We start from the raw sequence: 23,441 nt of genomic DNA, 5'->3' as shown, positions 1-23,441 counted from the left end.
ATTAACTCACAAGCTGCTTCTTGAAAGGATAGAAGTTGTTACAGACTCCAACAACTCCCGTTTTCAGTTTAAATGCGCTCCAAAGGAGTGTTTACTTATGTCCTCTGATTTGTGATTCATTGTTGAGTCTGACCAATCGTTTAATTTTCTTTCCACTCCTATAAATGTAGACATACAATATCAACAGAATCGTACACGATGGTTACTGTATCTGGTATAACTTTGACAGAATCCTCAGTTCAGGAGTAAAATGTTACTCCAGGATATATCTGTGGTGCTGCGTCAGTGGTTTTTAGACCAATTGAAGAAGAAAGACATGCATTTATGCTCTGAATAATTGTGAAATGTTTGTCAGCGCATTCCAGTATTACTGTACGTGATGTCCATGTAACACAAAATCTTCTCCACCCACAAACAAATCAATCGCAGTCATAATATTCACAAGCCATCAGCAAAATGCAACCTATTGTACGTTTTTTCGAAATATAGAAAAATGCTATTAAACGCGCATAATCATAACAGAATATGATAATGCTGGATGATACATCTTGGTTTAAATGTGGTCTGTAGTCTTTAGTACGACCATCCGCAGTGCTGTTTCCTGCTTTGCTAGTTCAGTACAGATTTTTACCTCTTGCTGTTTGATATACTGTACATAGTATTGGGGGAGCTTGGTGTGCGTCCTTTGGAAGGGATAGAGGCTGCGCTTGATTTTTTTTTTTACAAGAGCTTGCTGTTGCATTCCATAGCTCTGATTCTGTGAGTACTTAGCGCTAGATCTATGCAGGTGTATGGCAGTGTTTAATCCACGATTATTTAAAACAACCATTTTCCTAATCATCACGCTATTCCTTTCCTTTTTCCCCAAGAGGATTATCTGGATTTTCTGATCGTAGATAAATGTATCCGTGGTACAATTAGTTCATGTTAGTGACATCTGCAGTGTTGCCACAGAAGGGGGCGAAAATTCTTCGCTGATCATCATCCCTTGATCCGGTTTGCCTGCACCCTCTCTGGCTGTGAATGGGCTGTGCTTTGTGATTATCTGCAGTCACTTTTGAGTCATTTCTGGAAGAAGATGGCGGACAGGGCTGAGATGTTTTCTCTCTCCACCTTCCATTCCCTCTCTCCTCCAGGTTGCAGGTAAGACTGCTTCAGCAGCAACATTTTCATTTGCGATAAATCAAGGACAGAACGAAAACTCCCGGGCGCTTTGCTGCAGAGGCCAAGGCTGTCGCGGGAGGAGCAGTAGGAATGTCACTGGGTGATGCTCTCAAGTACCGCTACGACAGGTCTGTTGATACTGGCGCATGGGAGGGTTGGATGGGGGAAAGCCGTACATTAAAATATTAGATTTGTACTTTTGCTTTTATTATTGTTTCGATATTATTGCTTTCTTTCATAACTGTATTTACAGTATATATATCGTAGCGTTGCAAGTTGTTTTATTTACCAATTGCTTCTGTAAAATAACACCACTATTAACATTATATTTAAAAGGAGAGAAATAACCTGAAAGGTTATCAAACGGTTGATTCTTTGTAATTCTTTGCTTTACACACGGTTATTAATTGTATTTATCAGACGTTCGAGGAGTTGCTTCTCAAGAGGCCCACGCCCTACTAGATGCATAGAAGCCTCCATAGTGATGTATTTATTTACAATTATAATTGAAAGAAGGACCCCACCGCTGACATAAACCGATCACTATGTCTGGACTGCTTAATTCTTTTTTCGTCGATTTTAAAAGAGGACTTTGACCCGTGATGTTTATGATTGCTAAAGCTACCTATCCGTAACGTTTGACTTAATGCATATTCACTAGAACGATATCAAACTTTGTTGACAGCGCACCTATACCGCAGAACACAAAAGAGTGAAATGTATAAAGTTGTACATAAAACTAATAAACCATTTCAGCACCTATCTTTCTATATTCTCTCTTACTTGTTATCATGGGATTTAAAAAGACTAGAAGTGGGGTATTGAAGTTGAAATGGGTTGTATGAATGAATGTGAATTACAGTATATATCATTAAAAAAATGCTCATGCTGTTCTGAAAATAACCCTAATAAAATAGTTTAGCATGAACAGTAATTATATTAAAATGTAATTGTTTTTGCTTTTGTAAGGAAAGCATCTTTTGTAGTCATTTGTACTGAGCCATTCCAATTAGGGGTTGTATTCTAACTATTTTGATGAACACAAAAGTCCAGCAAGCTGCGGGATAATCATATTTTTGCACATTGCTCCAACAAATAATTTGTTTTCACCCTACTAGGTAAGCATGTCCTCTTAATATGTATTTATAAACAACTATTTGTATTCATAAATATTGACGCAGGGCAACGATTCTGAAGGATTTACTACTGAAAGCCATCTCTCATTATTTGAGGCATGCTTCTGTGTGTGTGTTTGCACAATCCACATGCCACTCGGTGTCAGGCAGCGAGTGAAATCTCCCTGGCCCTTGGGGTATTGCAGAAAAAATAAGCTTTGGCCACTTCACAGTCTGAAGCAGTATAGTATTACTTTTCCCCCACCTTAACATCAGAAAATCAGTTCTATTGTAATCTTCAGTGAAGGTGTACCTCTAGGATCCATATTCTTAAAAGGCCCACCATTTTGATTTAAACAACGTTGACACTTCCCTTAGGGCCATCAAAAAGCAGCCCATTAAGGAAAGGCTGAAAGGAATGCCTGTAGAATTGGAGCATGATGTTTAGGTGGTGAGGAGGAAGAAAAACAGGATACATAAAATTGGAAGGACAAAAATAAATGCAATAAAGACAGTAAACAATAAATTACCTTCTCTATGCTCTACAGTTTTCATAGAAGAAAATATATATTGTAAGTTCAGATATTACTCTAGCAGGGTTTTTTTTGCTAAAAATAAAAATGAGAATAGATTTTATTGATCCCAAAGGGAAATTGAGGTGTTACAGCAGCCCACCCCAATACAAGCAAAGACAGACATCATAATAGACGAAAAATTAAAATAAGTATAGCCATACAAAATAAATATATAGAGTTAGGTGTGTGCAAAATATGCTCATAGTCTCTGTAAAACAGTAAAATATGTGCAAAATGCACATAGGTACTGTATATACAGATTGAGTGTCCAAAAAGTACAATAGTGCAACATTCTGTCCATAGATGAGCAGATGAAGGGCAACAGTCCTAGCCTAGGGCAGTGTTACACACCCTGACAGCCGCTGAGAGGAAGGACCTGCGGAACCGTTAATATGAGAATATGAGTAGGAGAAGTGTGGTGGGGATTCTTTGATGTTTCTGAAACACTCACTGTTCAATAGAGCCATCACATCTTTTATTTTATAAGATCAACTGCAGTGAAACTGAACAACAACCCAGTCTCAAGTTACATGCTTTCCTCTTACGCACGGGTATCACATATTCGTTTTTGAAACTAAATGAAAAATAAAGTGGTATTTTCAGTTTATCTTACACTTCTGTTTCAGTAGAATATTGGTCAGATTTCAGCAGGTTTTCACAAAATATTGGTCTGTGCAGAGCCACATCAGTGAGACTTTCCAAGCACAACGGTGCAGTCATTCCCAATTATATTTCCCTGTCATTCTGTATTTGTGTTCATGTCATGTCATAGGGAAAACAACCCAATCGGATATAGGTCTGTTTCATGCCAGACAAAAAAAAGCGTTTCTGTAGAAAGAGCAAGGTAACACAATAAACCTTGGCCATGGTAAGTCAAAATAATCAATTAAACCCATGTTTTATGTGTTTGCTTTAGATTGCTAGTTGGTGCAAAGTGAAAGCAAAATGCTACAACTTTTTGCTTCTTGCCCTAACCTCAGTTACAGTACATCAGTGTCTCCTTCCCGTGCAGAAACATTATGACATCATTATAATCGGGGCTTATAGTCACTGAATTAGAAACTCGATAATTATTTGTCTTTCTGTACAGTTCCCACCCAAGCACAGCAGCACAGTTAATGGGCACGACTTTCACTGGGGTGGGGGCAGTGACTCGGTGGTTAGTCTTGCTGCTTCACAGCTCGTGGGTTTTGGGTTTCGTCCTAGACTGGGGTGCTTTGTGTGTGATTTCTATTTTCTCCCTTTGTCTGCATGTTATTTTTCTGGGTGGGTTAGGTTAATTCGTGTCTCTAAAGTGTTCTTGTGCGTGTGCACTATTGCCTTTCAATGGGCAAGTCCTTTCTAGGGTAGTTCCACCTTGTAGTGGGGTAGTGGAGGTAGTTCCACCTTGTACCCTGTGTTTCTGGGTTGTTATATACTGTACCTCACTGGGATTAAGTGACTTTCTAATAATGGTTGGCTGAATAAATCCTACAGTTGCTTATCTCATTATAGTACACTTAGGAAAGTGCACAACATAAGAAGAAACACATATTTCTAATATTATTTTAATTTAAAATAATTAAAAGCCAATTGACCAGTTTTTGCAGATACAGTATTTTTGCCACTCAACTCTAGCTCCTGTTACTTATCTTTTAAAAATGTAACAATTTGGCCTGCAAGCCTCATTCCCAATGCACTATACCTGTACACACAAAAAACAATAACATTTGTTATACTGTATATCATTGTGAAGTGTTATGTGATAACAAATGCAAAGTACTTCACATATGTATAGTTTGTAAAGTCTACTGAATTGTATTACAAAATAAACTGTAGCGGTAAAACCTCTTCTATACAGCTGCACTGACCCATCCATCCCTTTTTGTTTTTTTAACAGGTGAGAATAAAGCTGAGTCTGTTCTCTTAGTTTGGTACTGATTTACATGGATTGATTATATTGATGTGCTGAATATGGTATTTGATGCACTGAGGACAATAAAAAGCGTCTCGGGGCACATATCGTCTAACAAAGCACAGCAGTATCTGGCACTCAGAATAAATACTGAAATTTGCTGAGTAATCTACCTTGAAGTGAACGTGTGAATGTCTGAAAGTAGGTCTTTTCGGAGCATTTATTATTTTGCTTAAAAAGGGTTGGTAAATAAAAAACAATACGGTAGCAACTGTGAGGTGAAGGTGAGCAAGATGTTTTGCACATGGAGTATGTGCAGAATACTAGTATTAAGAAGCAACAGATACATAACAATAGTCCATTAACAAGTTATATATCCAGAATTTTTATTACTGAAATTTTTAACTGGGATAAGCTACAACAAATAACAGAACAGCTCTTTGTTATAGGACTTTGCAACCAAACGATAAGCCATGAAATTTCCCAAATAAATGACAGAACGGCAATTAAAAGAAAAACTATAGTATTTTTTCACCACTATTTTAGAATACTTCTAGTGTTGTGAAATTGATGCCCTGCCGGAAAATAGGAAAGTTAGATGCCTCAATAGCTAAATTCTCAGAAGCAACAGTAATTTAGACCAATTAAGTCAACAGTCAAATCGATTACATTACTAAGAGCTCAAGTGGAATGAAGATCAGAGGCCCCTGTGGTTCTTTTGGATTAGGAGGGGATATCATTAAAATTTGCAGGTGTAATGAAATAAAAAAGCATTAAATACTTGCTTTTGTGCCCTAAGCAGTTAGTTTGAATATTTGCATTCCGTTTCAGGCAAATATGATGCATAAAGAAAGAGACAGCAAACATGCTGTGTTTGATTTTGAGGAGATTGATCTTAATGTTCAAGCTTTGTCCCTGTACACACTGCAAAATACTGCTGATGTGAATCTGCAATGAACTACTTATTTGTCTTCCCTATGAACGCCTCTTGCTTGTGCACAGCTATGGTATATGTTACTGATGGTAACAAAATGTGTTCAAATGAAATAGCAGATGTGTTCAAACAAAATATACATAAAAAGCATAACACAAGATACTCCACCTCCCTCTCTCCCTTAGGAGTAAACTAGCCTGTGTCGCCATGGCATCTTTCCCAACAGGCTGCAGAGAGCCATGGAAACTCACCCACAGAGAACATTCATTGGCTGTTTTGAAGAACAGATTTCAGAGTCCTGCAAAATTTAGTGTTATACAGTATATTCCCTATGTTTTTGTGACTTCTGTGACTTAATTTGGCAATCATTTTATTGTTCATGTTAACTTGTATGTTTAAAGTGTACTGCACTCAATTTGAAGATGTCAAAGTTCAGTGAAAGGTTGTGAATCTGCTGTCTGCTGATGTACAGTATACAGTACTGCTGGTGGAATCCCATGAGCTGTGCACACTACAATCCACTATTGCTCACCCTTTGTTCCAGGGTTTATAGAAGAACAAACATTTTATGTAGCACCTATGAATAGAACACACCCCTGTAAAAAACCTGTAACTCCTTGTGAGCTCATATCTTAAACATCGATGTGTCAGACTTTTAAATTAATGAGTTTAGGACATTTTCAGAATTGATCACAGAGTTGTGATCTTCAACGGACGACTGCATGTTCTAACAATCTGTTGCAACACATATATCGTAGGAAGAAACACAAACCTATTGATATTCTACAAATCCAAGCATCTTTATTTTTCTTTATATCTAATTAAAAGTGTTCATGATAAGATCATTTATAACAGCTATTTTTGTCAAGGTAGCCTGATGAATTGGACTACAGTATATGCTTTGAAAATGAAACCATCTGATTTTAAAATATTACTAGTGGCTTTGCAGAGAGTGCCTCATACATAATGTTAATACGTAGTGAGGGGCTGATGACTCCCTGCAGTCTGCTAGCTGGGCAATCTTTTAATATTAATGGAGCTGCTTAAATTCTATCCTTTGAAGCCAGCTGCCACCTTGAATGTGGGAGTCAGTAATAAGAAGCTTAAATAAAACACAGAATAAAAAGCTTTAAGTAAAATTATGAGTGGTTTATCTTTAGTACATGAAATTACTTGGAATCATTTGACAAATGATTGGTAGGCTTTGCTAAACCTGATACGTTCTGACGACATCAGGTGGTGCCGATAATCTTTTTGTTTATGTTTACTAAGGGAGTTTGGTTAGTATGCCAACCAAATCTGATGCTCAGGTGCACTGACTGTACTAAAGTAAACACAATAAATCATATCAGGTGCATATCTCTATATTCATCGAATTAAATCCCAGAATGTATCATTCAGAATGAAACAGTAAAGACAGACTGGGCTAGGCTTAGGCTAGGGTCTTATTTTCATTTTCACTCTCAGTACAAGAGGTCATTGTACATATGTGAGAATGGTGAATGGATCAAGAAATGTCATTCCTGTAACAATACTTACAGATTATTATAGGAAAAAACATAGATATCAGATAGTGTTTTATAAAAATAGTCTTTTATTAAGTTTATCTAAAAAAACGTTCTCTATTAAAACATTTAGGTAATTTTTAAAGGCCATTATTATTATTATTTTTATTAACTAGCCTTAATTCTTTGTATTATAGGCATAGAAAATACTGTTTATCCTGAGCACATTTTTCATTTTCTTGTGAATAAATAGCTCTTCGCAATTTGACGTGACTTTTCCAGATTTCTCGGTAAAACAACCCATTTCTGTTGTCCCTGGTGCACACAATGGCCGTGTCTGGCCAGGCTCCGACAGTGGAGTGCCTGATGAATGACTGCATGATGTGAAAGGTAATTTATGGTAGAATCATCATTATTAACCAACAATGGAAGAACCGAGTCTGTATCTTAGACCAGACAGTCTCTGATTATAAAATTACCCTTGACAAAAACTTTAAAAAATCATCAGAGCCTGGCAGTGACATGATAATTAAAATGCGAATAAATATGCAAGTAGACAGGTGCAGTTCCACTTTAAAACTAAAGCATGTGGATAGCAATCACAAAATGAAGTATAGGTTATTATCAATGAATGTTATTATCATTGATTACCAATTGAGAATATGTTATTTTTTTCATTCTTTTAAAAATGGACTTTTAGCAGGGCTCCATCACTGAGATCCTAATTTAAATTTGGTAGCATGGCAGATGGATGAAGTACACAGACAATATAATTACAATGTTAAAATCAACTGTTAAAAGACTGGGTGCAAGATCTTTTTTTTTTCCTGAAAAAGAAAATTACAGTGAATTAATTGATGTTAATCTCAAAAATGCAAATTAGGTCACTTTACATTTTATACTTTCCAGGTTATTGTGTGTGTCTGATGCCATAATAGCACATTTTTTGTACGTTAACTGCCTTGGGTTTCTTAGCTAATACATTTCTTCACAATGCTCTAAAGTTTGAAATAGACTACACTACAGTATAGTGTAAATGGCACAGCATTATATTTTACATACGTAATGTATATATTTAGCAAGTGCAAAGTTACAGAGCCAAGCATTGTGCTTGTCGGTGGCTTAGCCCACCCTGAAGTGTGTCATGGTTTGAACTGCACTGCAGCTCCACCTTGGATGGTTTTGGCAATCACACTGATTGTGAGTGGCTGACTTTAGCCACTCTGGAAGATATTGAAAAGGGCCCACTGTTCAGGTAGAAGATAGAAGTTGTGTGTGCAAGAAGTGGGGTCTGTGGTAAAGAAGTGATTTTCTGGTGGATGTTTTCTCCTGCTGGCCCTACTCCCATAGACCAGAGCTGTTTAGTTATAGTACTGTATATAGTTACTCATTGGAATAGCGGTATTAACCATATGGAATGGTTTGATTGAAGGTAGGCTGATGGTGGATTGTGGAGGGTGTGGGTCATGGGTATGGGCAGGTGTGGATTAGAGCTGATCATCTCCAGGAGCTTTCCTGGTTCTCTAATGTAGGAGGGAGCCATGTTGCTCAAGACTGGGACCCAAATGAGGCAAGCTGAGTAGAACAAAGAGTACTTGTCCTGCTTATTGTGGAGTTTCACATCTGTACGTTTAGTATGAATTGATTGGTGCCATTCTGGGGCACAATTTATTAATTATTAGTCAATTAGTCATAAGTTAATGAGTCAGTTGGCAATGTAGTTTTTTTCAGTGACAATTTGACTTGAAGGCTTATGACGTTGTTGCATGAGCAGCGAGAGAAAGAGAAGAACAATTACAAAGTTAATAAGGTAACAGGACATGGCAGTGTTAAAAAGTCCAGTGTCAGGCAGAAAGAATTTATTGAGTCAAACAAACGAAAACACCCTCAGATAAGAATGTGGGTGGCTTTAGGCTTACTCTGCAGATTTTGCCAGTCTTTGGCAGAGGCAAAGAGAAATGTGCCTAAAGTTGAACGTTATTTGCTAGTTAGTTGATAGGATGGTATGGAAAACTGCAATAAACTATTAACATGTGACATATTAACATTTTAACAAAACATATTTATGTTGTATGCAGAGAGGGTGGATCAGTGAGAAAATAAAGATCACAATATTGAATGTATTGAATGTAGAAATAGGTGGCACCAGTGATAAATCTTTTGGCAGATGACAAGAGGTTCTTAGTTTCTTGGTACCTGCTCCGTGTGAGGATCCAATTTGTTGAGGAAATTCTGGCTAGTTTTAATTTTTTCTGCAGTCTTAATCAGTTCTTTGTATTTGACCATTCTGTCAAGGGTGACATCTGCTGTAAGTAAGAGTGTGAATTGTACTTTAGCCATCACTTTGTGATAATATTTGTATTTGCATGGTGGAGGTTAGATGTACATTTTTGCTGTTTGTTTCTTTGTAACTCCTATCTTTGCTTTCTGTGGTCATATTTGTAACATTGTCAAATAGTGAATCTTATAGCTCAGAGGAAATATGTCTCTTTGTCACAGCAGATGTTGTCTTCATAGATAAACTTCAAGGTGTATATTGGGGACAGTTTGTTAAGGAGCAAAGTGAATAGTTTTGGGGATAAGATGGATCCACCCGGGTAGTTTATTCGTCAGCTTCCCTCAGGCCCTGACCTTGCCACTAACAGGCATCCTGAGCCATTAGTCTCAGACTAGCAGTTCAATGGTGTCAGTAACCTTTGGGGGGAGGACTCTTGCTATGTTGACATGAAGACCTGTGAGCCATACTATGCCATATACTTCAGTAAGATCAAATTAAAAAATTTCTTTGAAAACAATCTGATAAAAGGGGTTAATGCCAGAACATGATCACACATGCATTCTATTTGTTGAAAGCTTGCTGTTTTGATATTCAGGAAGTTTTCCATTTCTGATTTTTGTAATTGTTTGATGGTAGGTTTGAAACTTTGCCTGGTTTTTCGGAGGCTGGTGACCTTGGACATTTTTCAGAATTTTGTTTTCCTTCTCAGATGCCCCTTGTTAAAATATGATCCGGCCTGGAGTGGGCACATGGACCAAGCTGTTTTAGGAACTTTGTTAGGAAGTTCTCATAGCTAGCTGCAATTCCTGGCTGGAAGGTTCATTGTACTTTGTGCAGTTACAGGGCAGTGAAGGGCTTATGCTAATTATGGAATTTTTCTGCCTTTGGAAAACTCTGCACAGACTCTGTATTGCTTTCCATTCCATTTTTGAGCATCATATGAAGGAGATGGCTGAAATCTGATTGATATTTGCAGATTGTCAGCAAGGTTGCTGCAAAGTAGTGTAGGAGTCCATCGTGTTTGAAGTTACTCACTTAAGTGAGTGAAGTTTAGGTTCTTTATTGTCTCTTCTGATCTGGTTTGCTGAGCACAGTCCAGAGATTCAATCATATTTTGTTCTAATTCTGCTTATTTACTGTAGTAGCTTATTTACCTTTATCCAGTTAACTTTTGTTGTTGAAATTCGCAGACAGACTCCTTCTCCAGGCAAAGTATATGTACAGGGCTGTAGCTGTGTGGGAGATCTGGTGGCTGATCCGTAGATGGCTCTACACAGATTAATGTGTGCATGATCTATTGGGATAATGCAATCTGATATTGTTATAATACTTTGTTCCATTACCTCAATGTATTTTTTCCAGTTCTGCAGGTTTCACCACATTTTCCTTATCTTATGATGATTGGTAGTTGAAGGCCAATATGGGTTAGAAATGATCTGTACTGGCTGTGTTGCAAATTGTGCAGGAGTGTGTTTTTTTGCAGTGAGTAATGTATAGCTTCATTCTATTTATTCCTGAAGAAGGAGCTGCAGTCTTCTGGTTTAGGATCTTGTGCTTTTTCTAAACTGGATGGCATTAAACTGGCATCTTTTTATCTATCAGAAAGCAACATTTTTATATTCTTTTAAAAAAAACTTTGCCAGTGTTCTGCTAAAAAGGATTAGATATTGGATTTGGAGCTGTTTTAAAACAGTTAAATACTGTGTAACTAGAGTTTGTACATACTCTGATATTGATTATTACACTTCTCTGGTAATTTTTTTTGTAATAGGTGGACATTTAACTTAACAAACAGGAAGCAAACAAAAACTTTGGAAAACTTCAAGACATACTGTAAAGTGAAACAGATTCTGCATGAAATCTACTATAGCTAAATACTCTTGGTCTTTAAGTGATGACTGTGGCCCAGCCTCTTTGGCTTTGCTTCATTTACAAAGTAAAATTCAGTTTTGCTTTAGGACCATAACTCAAGGAAGAAATCGAAGTCTTACTTGGAAATTAAGGTTTCCTTCCAGAATTTCAGATTTAATTGCGACTGGATGCTGTTATTGTCTTTCTCAAGTAAAATTGTTCATGCTGCATCGCCATTCTTAGAAGACCATTCCCATTTAAAAGTTGTCTAACCCAACAAATGGCCACGTGTTTAATGCTTAAGAATACCAAAGCAAAGGAGAACGGACAGGGTTAATGAAGAAGAGGAGAATGTGACCAGTGATCTGAAGTGAAGACTGTGCAGCCTAGACAAGTTTTTTATGAACTGTCTGTCCCATATTGCTGCAAATTTACATTTATCTTTTGAAATCATATAGGGTACACATTTCCTAATTCCTCTGTTCTGTACTTTGTTTACCTACAATATATACAGTACTGTATATGAATTTTTGGAATTGGGGTTGTTAATCTATAGATACTTGATTTATTGTTATGTAAATACTGCTGCAACATCAGAAAAGGACTGTAGAATTTTTGGAAATCAAATTAATCAAACTAACTTGACAAAAGGGATGGTTTTAAATCAAAGTATTTTAATAACTTGGGTTTTTTTTGTTATTATAACTGACACTTTCATATGTTCAAAGAGAAATCTACTGTATCTAGCTACAGTATCTACTATTTACTTGCACAGTTATGAATAGTTAGTATGTCTTTTGCAAATAAGGTTTTATAATGGTTATAATTATAATTAGGCATTGTTAGAAATAGAAAAGCAACAGATTTCAAGATTGCAATTTACAAGCTTGCTTGGTGCTTAACATTGTGAAGTTACAGGATCATGTGTAACTTATAGTAATTAAAAAAACAGCATTATAAACTCTGTTAACTGGAAATATAGACAATAGATGATAATCAGGGTAGATTGATTAAAATAAAAAATATAAGACATCAAAATCACATGCTCTAGTATAACATAATTCTAAGAATGTGAGTGTAAGGGATGGCCAAATATTTGTATGTTAAAATTTAATGTACGGTACAGTGAGCTCAGGATCTCCTTTGTTGAAAGATAAAAGTCATTCAGCTGCTGACCTAGGGATACATAATTGACCTTTCTTTCTGCTATATACAGTTTACAGTAACAAATAAATTGGAGTCCCAGTGTATTCCTTTATTAGAAATACTGGTATGATTAATAATGTATTGGACTTTAACTTACACTGAAAATAGTTCATTAGGATTGTTTTACAGGAAGTCAGGAAGGATTGTCTTATTTTCTCTTGAGGATATAGTATAATTATCATCTGTGTCCTAAGACAAAGCTAATTGTGGCCTTGGAAATTGGTTAATGCTCTTTAAAACCTCCTTTGTTTGTTTGATCCTGGGCTCTGTATTGAACGTGTTTCTGTTGTTCAAGCAGGATTTCTGAGGACAAGGTCAAATTAGGACCAAGACACAAAGTTTTTATTTTGTTGGCAATTGTCCTGAACAGACGCAATCAGAATTTTTAAAGTCACCCTAAGTTATCAGTTTCTGAAGACTTAAAACACATGTACGTTTGTTTAAGAAAAATAGTAATATGGCCAGTCGTGGCCCTTGGGGGTTTCTGGGGGTCAGTCCAAATGACCTCCATTAAGTAATTGTGCACATTGTCTGACTGATCAGCCTGCTGGTGTTCCAAGCCTTTTGAAATCAATCATTTAAGGTGACCTGTGAAGGACTGTTGTTCTCCAGGATCAGGGCTGGTCATCACTGCTCTTTAAAGGTCTGCATAACCTTCCAATGAAAACTGACAGAAATTGATTTTTCTGCTTTACAGTCAAGCATTGTTTGTTTGTGATTATGAGTTTAAAATGAATGATATGTTCACATACATACAGACTTCATCATATTAGAGCAAAAACATACTTTGGGTTCAACCCAGTAATTTCAAGCATCTATACTGTAAGTATAGGGACACAGTCACCTTATGTAATTTTCGGACAGTAAATTATCAGTACAGAAGGTTCCTGATATACGCTGGGGTTAGGGACCAGAGAGACATGGCTTATAATGAAATGACTTACATACATGGGGTGTAAATATAAGGTGAGTCTATATGAGCATAAACTTGCCCATGTAATTTTAACTGGGGAGGAAGAGTTAGGGATGTATATTAAATTAAATGTGTGTTTCACACATACAATCACAACGTTATTTTAAGCAAAATTTTATATAGATTAACCAAACACCCTTTTATATGATCTTACCTTAAAACAATTGGCAAGTTTTGCTGGATCATTAATGCTAATGTTCTTCTTCTTACATTCTCCACCAGCTACACAACATGCAACACTTTTTCTAGATGAAGGCCACATAGTCAAAACCTAATTTTTTAATGTCTCATCACCAATAGCTTAGACATTAGTGCAGGAAAACAAATATCAGAGTGATTTACAGTTTAATGGGGACCCCTTGTGTTTGGTTGCCTTTTGATGCATTACTGTAAGTGCATGAAGGTATAACAGCAGTGTCTAAGAAGGGACTTGAACCTATAACCACCACTTTGAATTCAAAGACTTATCCGCCACACCATAATACTCCCTTGAACTGAATTGACAGTAGTAAAATAATATACATGGGGGCTATACTTATTAGTTATTTTTTTTCATGAGATGATTATTGGAGTTGATAGTGAAAATACTAGTTTAGTCTTCACTGTCCCAATACTTTTGGAAGACACTGTAGCTATTATCTCTATACAATATTCCATAGGAATTTATAGGAGGCTATATCACTTGTAGAATGGCAGTTAGCAATCTAAATTTCTCTTTGCTGTTTTATTGAAGCTTTTCCAGTTGAAGAGGTTGTGTGATTCCTTTTAAGTTAACACAAGTCACTCTTCCACGTTCCATGTCAGATGATCTCTAAATGTGTGTGTGTTATGATTTGTCTTTCCTTTCATTAGATAGAGCAGTCTAGACACAATGCTTTTTAGATGGGATTGACAATGTAAATATGTGCCTCTTTATTTTGCAATTATTTAGTTACGTTTTAAAAGTGCAAATAAATACTGTTTTGACCTCTTCATATTTTTGTTACTGTTAAAAATAGCTGCTGTCTTGCCCAGCAATACATCTGGAATTAAATCACTTAAGGTTTTTATTACATTTTTGGCAGGATCAGCTATTTCAGAGTTGACAGGGAAGGCTGGGTATAGTCCTACCAGCTGTTCTACAGCTGCAATACAGGGTCACATTTTTGTGAATGTGAGTATAATCAGAAACGGCAGTCACTAACATTTTTACTCAGTCAGAAAGGGCCAAGTTTTATCTGTTGGTTATCTTTTTAAAGAAGCCAATATCTTATGTTGCGGTATGAAGTACATACAGCTAATGGATATAGGAACAAAAAAAAGGCATTTACCAACTGTCTTCATATGTCACGGACTCTCAGAAAATAGATATTCATTTGAGGCAAACTCAAATAAATTAATTTATTCATATTCAAAATTTTATCAACTTGTTCAAATTCACTGACTGTCTCCAGTTAGCTGAAAATATAGTCAGACTGACAGAAAAAAATCCTAATAGTTTTAATCAGTAGTCCAGTAACAAGCCAAATAATTTCTTCTTATTTGTGCCTCAAATGAATCAATTTAAAAATATTGACCATGCTCAGTAACAGTAAAAATGACTTAAATCTCAATGTAGTCCTTAGACATTTTCAGAATTTGGTGAAACAATAAAAACCTGTTCTTTTTAAAGAACAGCGGATCTGCTACAAGCCTACGCACACTGTGCTGTGTCAATAAAATCAGTAAATGCATTACAGTATGTGAAGGGTGGGAAAAAGAGCATTCCAGATACCCTCTGCCACTGCCTGCTGTACATCAGTAAATGCTTCCAGCTTTTTTTCACGAGGAGTGCACATTAACACATACTGTACACAAGTGCTGAGGCCAGTGGAATCTTTGCATTGCTGCACTGGTTTTTGCACTTCATTTACAATACCAGGGTGGCATGGTGTCTAGTGATGCTCACAGCTTTTGGGCCTGGTTTTGATTTTGGGCTACGGTACCTTCTGCATGGAGATCATATGGCTTCTCTGTCTTTGTATGGGTTTTCTGACTTCCTGCCATCTCCATAATCATGTCAGTTCTAAATTGTCCCTTTTACTGTGGTCCTGCGATGGACTCACATCCCGATGAAGGGCAGGAGCAGTCGTCAGCTTTCATTCAACCCTTGCCCTTTCCCTGTGGCGCTGTGCTTCTGAGATATGCTCTGTGTTGTAATGGAGGGATTTACAGTAGCTGGAAAAGGAAGATACACTGAGATTGCTTGGTGTAATTGTGTCACACCAACAGATGCTCAAAGAAATCATGAGCTCTGTGGTCTTGGGTTTAGCAGCAGAAATATCTGCTGATTGGTTCCGCCGGGTTGGCTATCAAGACCTGGGCTTTTCATTCTGACAGGTGGTCAGATATTGTAAGGAACTTTGAGTACCCAGTCTTTGGTTTTAGACTTGCAAGTACTATAATGAAATGATAATATATCTGATGGAAATGATGATCCTAAAAGCTGAGCCTTCTCAAAAGTGTTCAAAACATAAGTTCAATGAAGTCGATGACCTAAGAACATGTCATGTTCTCCCAGGATAAACAGGCAGACAACTGAAGCCCTGTTTTCAAGTCTTTCAGAGTAGACGAGTTCAATCTGATAAACAAAAAAGGGCTGTATAACTGTGTGCGAGCAATTTTTAAGCTGAAGCTAAAAGCAAAAAGATTATTAAATTATTACATTTTAATACCCTTTATTTGGTTACATTGTTTATATGTTATTACTGTACAGTTTATGTAAAATGGACACATTCTACAGAGAACACTAGAAATTAGAAACTTAAGAAAATTTATAATGCTGCATTTTTCGAGGAAAATTCTAGGGAACTTAAGTACTTTTGTTTCAGCTGCTATCCCTGTAATCAAGTATGAAGTTATTTAAAAATATTATATGAAGTATTTTCTAGTCATCCTAATTTAATTTAGTTGTGCAGTAAGTAAGTATGTATACATGACTCCTATGGTAATTATTTTACAATTAATGTGGGGGAACACATGATGTATGCTGCACACTAGAAAGCAACAATATTCAGCACCCTGTACATGTGTAGTAGAGGTGCTGACTACTGTGCAGTGCTACAGGAGCAGCAGAGTAATTTAATCACTCACCTCAGCTCGCCTTACATAAAAGACACTGACAATGGCATGTAATTGCAAATCACAGGTTTGTAATTAAATGCACCTGCAGAAATCACCTTGATTCACAATTGCACTGGTTCCAAGAGGGTGATTCTGGAAATCCCTTTGTAGATAATTGCCTGATAATTAATTTGGCTTAGTGTTTTGTACACCAATCTATGCTTGGGACTTGGGTAATAATTACAGGTATTCTCTATTATTTAAACATCAGTATTATACTGGATGTGTTTTATATCTTTTGAACATTAATATTGTAATTGATGTACTACAACATTTTTATTTTCACTTAGATTTTGTTAATATACTTTTTCACATTATTCCTATAGTTGTGAGGATGAATTATTTTATTGGAAGCTGAAACTACCTTATGTATTTAATCAGTGTTCTAATTTATTAAGTAATTTATGTTTTATATATTCTGTGTAGATATGTGTAGAGCTCATTTACTATAACTATGATGAAGTGGCATTTTAAAATAGAATGCACAAGCATCTTTGTATCAGTGGCCTGTCATTAAATCAAAATAAGGTCTTATAAAAAAGTTCATATACCATATAAACCAAATTATGTTTTTTTTTTCAGTTTCAAAAGTAGTACTCACTCTTCATATTATTCAGTACTAGAACAATGATATAGGAACAGGGAAATAAGAAGTGTTTGATACTTAAAAATACTGAAACAATAATGCAACCACTGTATATTTTTCTGGTGCATCTCTGTTTTCATTTTTTAATGTATTTTTTTTTTATAGGAGTATCTATGGATTTGACCATTGTTTCCTGATAGGTCAGTGGGACCAGTGCTTCATGATGTGATGTGTTTGTTGTGATCACTCAGGTATATCGGTCACCTCTACAGAATACAAGGAAAGACTCTCACCACTGGCTGTACAGTATGTTGCATATTAACGAATACAAGACTTTTCTGACCCATATTACCTCTGGACTAATTGCTTGACATTTGGATCAGACACTGTATTTTCATCCAGTCTTGGGTTATTTGTCACTGTGTTTTTTATTTTGCTTGCATATTTGCATATTTGCAGTTTCACACCTTTTGCCTGATGAAATCTCCTTCTTTGTGAACACAGGTTTTTTTTTATCTTGAAATGCTAAAACTTTGCAGTTTGTGTTTCCCACATCTCGATGTCATGGTTCTACTTCAATTTCCTTCAATTTCCAAAAACAGAGAAGAAAGCTAATGTATATTTGTAAGTGTTGTGCTGCGGGTAGAATAATGTAGTGTGTTATAGACAAATGCCTTGTTAGAAATGTGCTGAGAGAACACGGAGCTACTGAGTGCTTGCTTTACGTTTCTCTTAATGCTTTCAGCTGTCATGGAAACAGGGATGCCAGCTGAGGTGATTTTCCGTCATGCTGCATAGATCCCTCCCCCCTCTCTGGTCTTCCTGAAATGTACATAATGGGATTTCTTTGCCTTCAGGTTGGAAATGGCATCTCCCAAGAGACAGACACAGTTAGATGAACTGCCTTTTATTGTGTATGGCGTTTGCTGAGGGTTACAAACCTATTGAAACCCTTACCACCCTTTTTTTTTGCAGAAAACCAAACATGTAAATCACAGTGATACAGTATATCTCGATAGTAACAGGTTATCTAGATTGACTTATAACATCTAGATGAATATTTTTCTTAATCATCAGTTATCTGTTGGTTTTAGTCACTCGAGATCCTGTTTATGTCAATGGACAAATGTGTGCATTAGCAAATGCATTATTCCTGTTTTTTATTTTTAAAAAACATTACAAATTCCCTTTGATTTATGGTATCTTTCTCTCTTTTGGAGGGACTCATTAGTGATTTCACTACAGTTGGATTCACTGTTTTGAAGTCACAAAGTATTGGAGCAAAAATGCAAAAAACATTTTATAATAGGGACAACCTAGCTTACTTTTTTCTGATTAAACTGTTGAAAGTGTTGAAGTTGTGTGTAGAATTATATTCCGATCTTTTTTAAACATTTGAAACATCTTTTGAAAGATACATATAATTCATATAGTGAAAAAATACTGCATTTGCTGCTGCATGTCTTGCCTTGAATTTCTTGCTAAACATTAAATAATTGAACATTGCTTACATTTATGAGACGTTTCACTGGAGGTGGAAAATCTAAGCTCAGTAAAACATAAGATGTGAGAATTATCCTTAGTCAGCACGATACATAGTACCACAATTACATGTACTATAAATGTAATCTTAGACAATGTGCTTCATTTTTTTCCCTGAAGTCATCATGTATTTTACTTTTTATTTTTCTGTTATTTTTATGACCTGACATCTGCCGATACAATTTCTCTTTTTTAGTACAATTGCCAATACTGACATTACATGGCTGTTACTTTACATTTGTCAACCTTTTGTTACTTTATTAAAGCCATGGGAGTGCATGGATGACAGTTACAACAACAACAGTAATAGTGGGACATGACAGTTCTTGGGTTTGATTCTGGCCTGGGGAGCCTTCTGTAGAGAGTCTGCATGCTGTTCAGGTAGCCAGCATGGGTTCCAGAGTCCCAAGACATAATGCCTACTGTAGGTTAATTTGCATCTCTAGATTCTTGGACTGATCATACACTGATCACCACTGAGAGCAGCAGCCTGATTTTATGTAGAGGTCTCCTGCACCAGTACTAACCAGGGTGGTAGCCTGATCAAAGTGGAAAAAAAGTTCATTCACTAGAAAGAATTTGGCATTTGGACATAAAAATGGGAGGTACCCTAAAGCATTTGGCTAGCAGTGTGGAGTGTTGTTTGGACTTTGGACTCGGGATAGTTGTGGGTTCAAATCCTAAGTAAGATACCTAGGGCAGTAATTTTCTCAAATTGCTCCAGTAAATGGCCAACCATCCATTTTCTAAACTGCTTTATCCAATACCTTGGATTGGAGGGGAACAGTAACATATCCCGGTAATCAACAGGTACAAGGCAGGGCCTGACCTGGACAGGGCACCAGTCAATCACAGGATATACACCAATACAAACACACACTCAGGGCCCATTTTCCCAGAATCTAATTAACTTGCCTGTTTGTTGTTGGACTGTGGGAGGAAACTGTAGCTCCAAGAAATGTCTTATGTAAACAGGTATTCCTCAACTCAAATTTATAAATAATTTGTTCTCAGTTGACTTATCATTATTATCATTATTATTATTATTATTATTATTATTATTATTATTATTATTATTATTTGGACATATGTAAAGCATATTATTGAACCAAAATGTATTTATTGAATTTCAGACATAAAATGCAATTTTACAGTACAGTATATATTATTTTTGTTTGAAAATAAAGGCATATATACATGCAAACACATATTTTCTGTTAGTATAAGAGTATGACTGATAAACTTATGTTTTAGGGCTGTATACAAAACAATGAAAGAAATATGCTTTTGCTTTTTCATCTAATCAACATACAGTACATTGAACTGAAAACATTAGGCCGTGGAGCCTTCTTCAGATGTGAGCAGTTTGGGGGATTACATGACTCACACCTGAAGAAGGCTCCAGGGCCAAAACGTGTTTTCTTTCTTCTGTTTTCAGCATGGAATAAACCTATTACTTGTTCCATTATATATGTTTACTTATATTACATATACACACATGTATGTGAAGAACTCACCGCTTCTTCTGCTGTGAAATTACATTCTCTGTTTTAGTTGTGTTATTCAAGTTACTAAAATGGAAGAAACTAACACAGTAATTTCCAACATGTACTGTACTTCTGCTACCACTGGTGAAACGGCTCCTATGACTTAAAGGAGACTAAATTGATCCTCCAGATTACAATACAGTGTCCTTTTCTGGATTCTATACAGTACATAGTTCTGCAGATTTGCATCTCATTTTGATTAATTTGTGGGGTAGCCAGCCCTTGACACACACAGAACAATCTTTCCACTTTAGTAATTTTACATTTAGACTGTCACTGTACGTAACAATCTTGTTATTTGACTGTAGATCAACGTTAAATATGTTAGCTTTGTAGATGTAAATATAATTGGGTATTTGTGTCATCACAAGAAAGATACAAACTTAAATTTGAAATTGTTATTAGAAACATTTATTTAGGTTATTGTGGCTCATTGTGGTACCATGAGGCAGACATGACAGTTATTCAGTTATTATTTATTCAGACATCACAGTATTTAAATACCATCACACTGATAGTTAGGGGGATTGCATGACTTTGGTTGGTTAATGCTGCAGTGAGTAGACCCTTGGCCAACACTGGGGTTACAGTACATTCCCCCAAAGTGGAATTTTAGGCAAATCCACATATTCACAAGAGGAGCTTAACACACAAATGAATGGCCCTACCTATAGGGAATAGTGTCAAATTAATAAAATCAAAAATTAAAAGCTATACTGGTCAATAAAATCACATTTACATTGACATTTACAAATGGCAAATGAAAAAATATGAAATGCTAACTTATCAATTATTTTGTTGCACTTGGAAGTTAAGTGCTTAATTGTTTGAGGCCATTTGACAGTGGTCAAAATTGGCATTCATGATGTCGCTGAAATACTCATGGTAACAGTGTAAACAAACAAAACTGAGAGAGGTTAGTGTATCATGGTGCAGGTGTTGTTGAATGGTGGTATATGAGAGATTACTGTACTTGACCTTGTACTGCACCTCACCATGGATGTTGGTGGACCTCTGATGACCCCCTACAGTCAGGTTTTGGCATTCAACATGTACAATGTTTGTTCCCATTGATATTTCAATCAAATCTACTTTAGACAAACTCCATGGCCTTGAACATGGCCTTTGCTGTATTGTAAGCACATCAGTAAAATACGAGATCTTAAAGCAAAAGACCGTTATGTAAAAGTAAACATTTCATTACAATTAAAAGAGAGCATAATAGTTAAACTATGTGTCACGTAGCCCTAGTATCTTGATAATATATCATCGGAAAACAATCAAAACACATTTATTTGAAACTGATTACCTGAGCTCATTAAAATTGTAATGTTATTAAATAAATACCCGTTACTTCAAGTGACCCCAGAGAAAGATATCTGGCAGACATGTTGTGGAAACTGAGCATTGAACTTTCATGCCAGATGTCAGCTTATAATATGGATGGTAAAAGACATTTCCTGTGTGTGTGGTTTTTTTTCCATATTGGGGTTATACTCAACACCAGTGATGAGGCGATGTTTTGTAGTCTCTGACCTATTGCTGAGTTATAGCACTGGGAGATGTGAAATGCTCAGATTTCCTGAGTGTTCCTTTTTTCCTGCCAAACTTTAAATTTTGAAAGGTTAATTCCACTGACTGGTTCACCATAGATCAGGGTTTCCCATAGATTTTGGGTTTTAAAATCCATCTATTCTACTGTATGTCTCCTTAAGTTATAAACAGTTCTTCTTGTGAGTGTGGTGTACTATTAATGCATTAAATATTTAATTAGGCAAGTGTATTCATGTATTCATTAGTCACTGCTGATTTGAAGATACAGTGAAAACATGATTTATTGTGGATGGAAATCTCTACCATCTATCTTATGTAACTCAGCCTCTGTCAGGATGTTAACTAATACAATCAGTTTCATTTCTTTCTTTCCCATACAGCAATTTGGCCTACTCTGAATTCTGAAGGAGTGCACACATGAAACACCAATGATGCCCAAAAACAATGCCCAAAACAGAGTGTCTTCCATAGAAGACTGCAGCCTTCTCCATGTATATTTGATTTATCTCAGGTCATTTTAAACTGATTAAATACAGTTGAAGGAATTATATCATATGTTATATAACAGTTATATATTATAAGTATTATAGAAAATGCATTTGCGTTCAGTCTATTCCTTTACATTTTACCTGATGGGAAAGAGTTCATATGCTGAATCCCAATGTAAAAAAGAATCAATAAATAAAAAAAAGCATCCTTTTCAGGAGGTTCAGAAATGTCGAGGCTACAATATATTACACCTTTGAACACTATTCAAAATGAATCTGATAAACTACCACACTGCTTGATATCTTATTATTTGGCATTATGCCTGTTTGTCACAGTGATAAAATAATCCACCATTTGTAAGAATTTGTAAAATGTTTGAGTGTTCAGTATTACCCGAGAGACATTTTAAGGCACTGGACTGGGACAGGAAATTATGTTTCCATTTAATGTGTTTCCAGGCTGGAATTTTGAATACTTTATCAGCCAGATGCATAGCTACAGTTCATGTGCCAGCATTGGAATAAAGGGAAATGGCATTCTTCCAGATTATCCACTGAGTCATCTCTCACTGACATCACTGCAAGGTCACATGTGTTCGGCAAATCCAGGGATTCCTACCCACCCATCTCAGCTGTGTACCACTGCTTGGGGAATAACTGGGGAATAGTTGATGAAGAACATACTGTAGCTTGAGCTTGAACCGGTGAAATCTGGACTTGCTGACTCATTTGGGGACCTGTTTTAAGGGAAGACTGAAACTCCTTTACTCCTTGGGAGTAAATGAATATTTAGTAAAACTGGATTCAGAACTGTTAGAATCGTTAAAATCGTTAAAACACTTAAGATGTAAAATTAGAATACCTGTGATTGTAGGACAATAGCCAGATGGGCCGATAAGCTTTTTCTTGTTGTGGATTTCTTATGTTTTTCCATAAGTTACAACCATCTGAGATCCTATGGGAGGAAAAGTGATATATAACAGATATTTATTATATTTATGTATTTATGTATTTATAAACCTTCATTAAACTGTTCCTTACAATTCTTTTACAATTCTTTTACAATTGTTTGTTACCATTTCTGTTTA

General features: G+C 36.1%; 1 protein-coding gene across 4 annotated transcripts in view; it reads left to right on the top strand.

Annotated features, from left to right (window-relative positions):
- Positions 1-207: 207 nt before the first annotated feature.
- Positions 208-23,441, top strand: part of mapk8ip2 (mitogen-activated protein kinase 8 interacting protein 2) — a 69,134-nt gene continuing 45,900 nt past the window's right edge. Inside the window, exon 1 of one of the 4 annotated variants that reach the window (XM_088647097.1) lies at positions 208-1,143. In XM_088647097.1, coding sequence (XP_088503223.1) covers positions 1,079-1,143 — 65 coding nt within the window. In that variant the 5' untranslated portion in view covers positions 208-1,078. The other 3 variants (XM_088647099.1, XM_088647100.1, XM_088647098.1) reach the window with 3 other exon arrangements.

The sequence above is a fragment of the Lepisosteus platostomus genome, chromosome 9 (genome assembly GCF_059453375.1).
Source record: "Lepisosteus platostomus isolate fLepPlt1 chromosome 9, fLepPlt1.hap1, whole genome shotgun sequence".
In the NCBI taxonomy this organism is placed as follows: Eukaryota; Metazoa; Chordata; class Actinopteri; order Semionotiformes; family Lepisosteidae; genus Lepisosteus; species Lepisosteus platostomus.
Note: the sequence above shows the minus strand (reverse complement) of the source record. Positions and strands in the feature narration are given on the sequence as shown.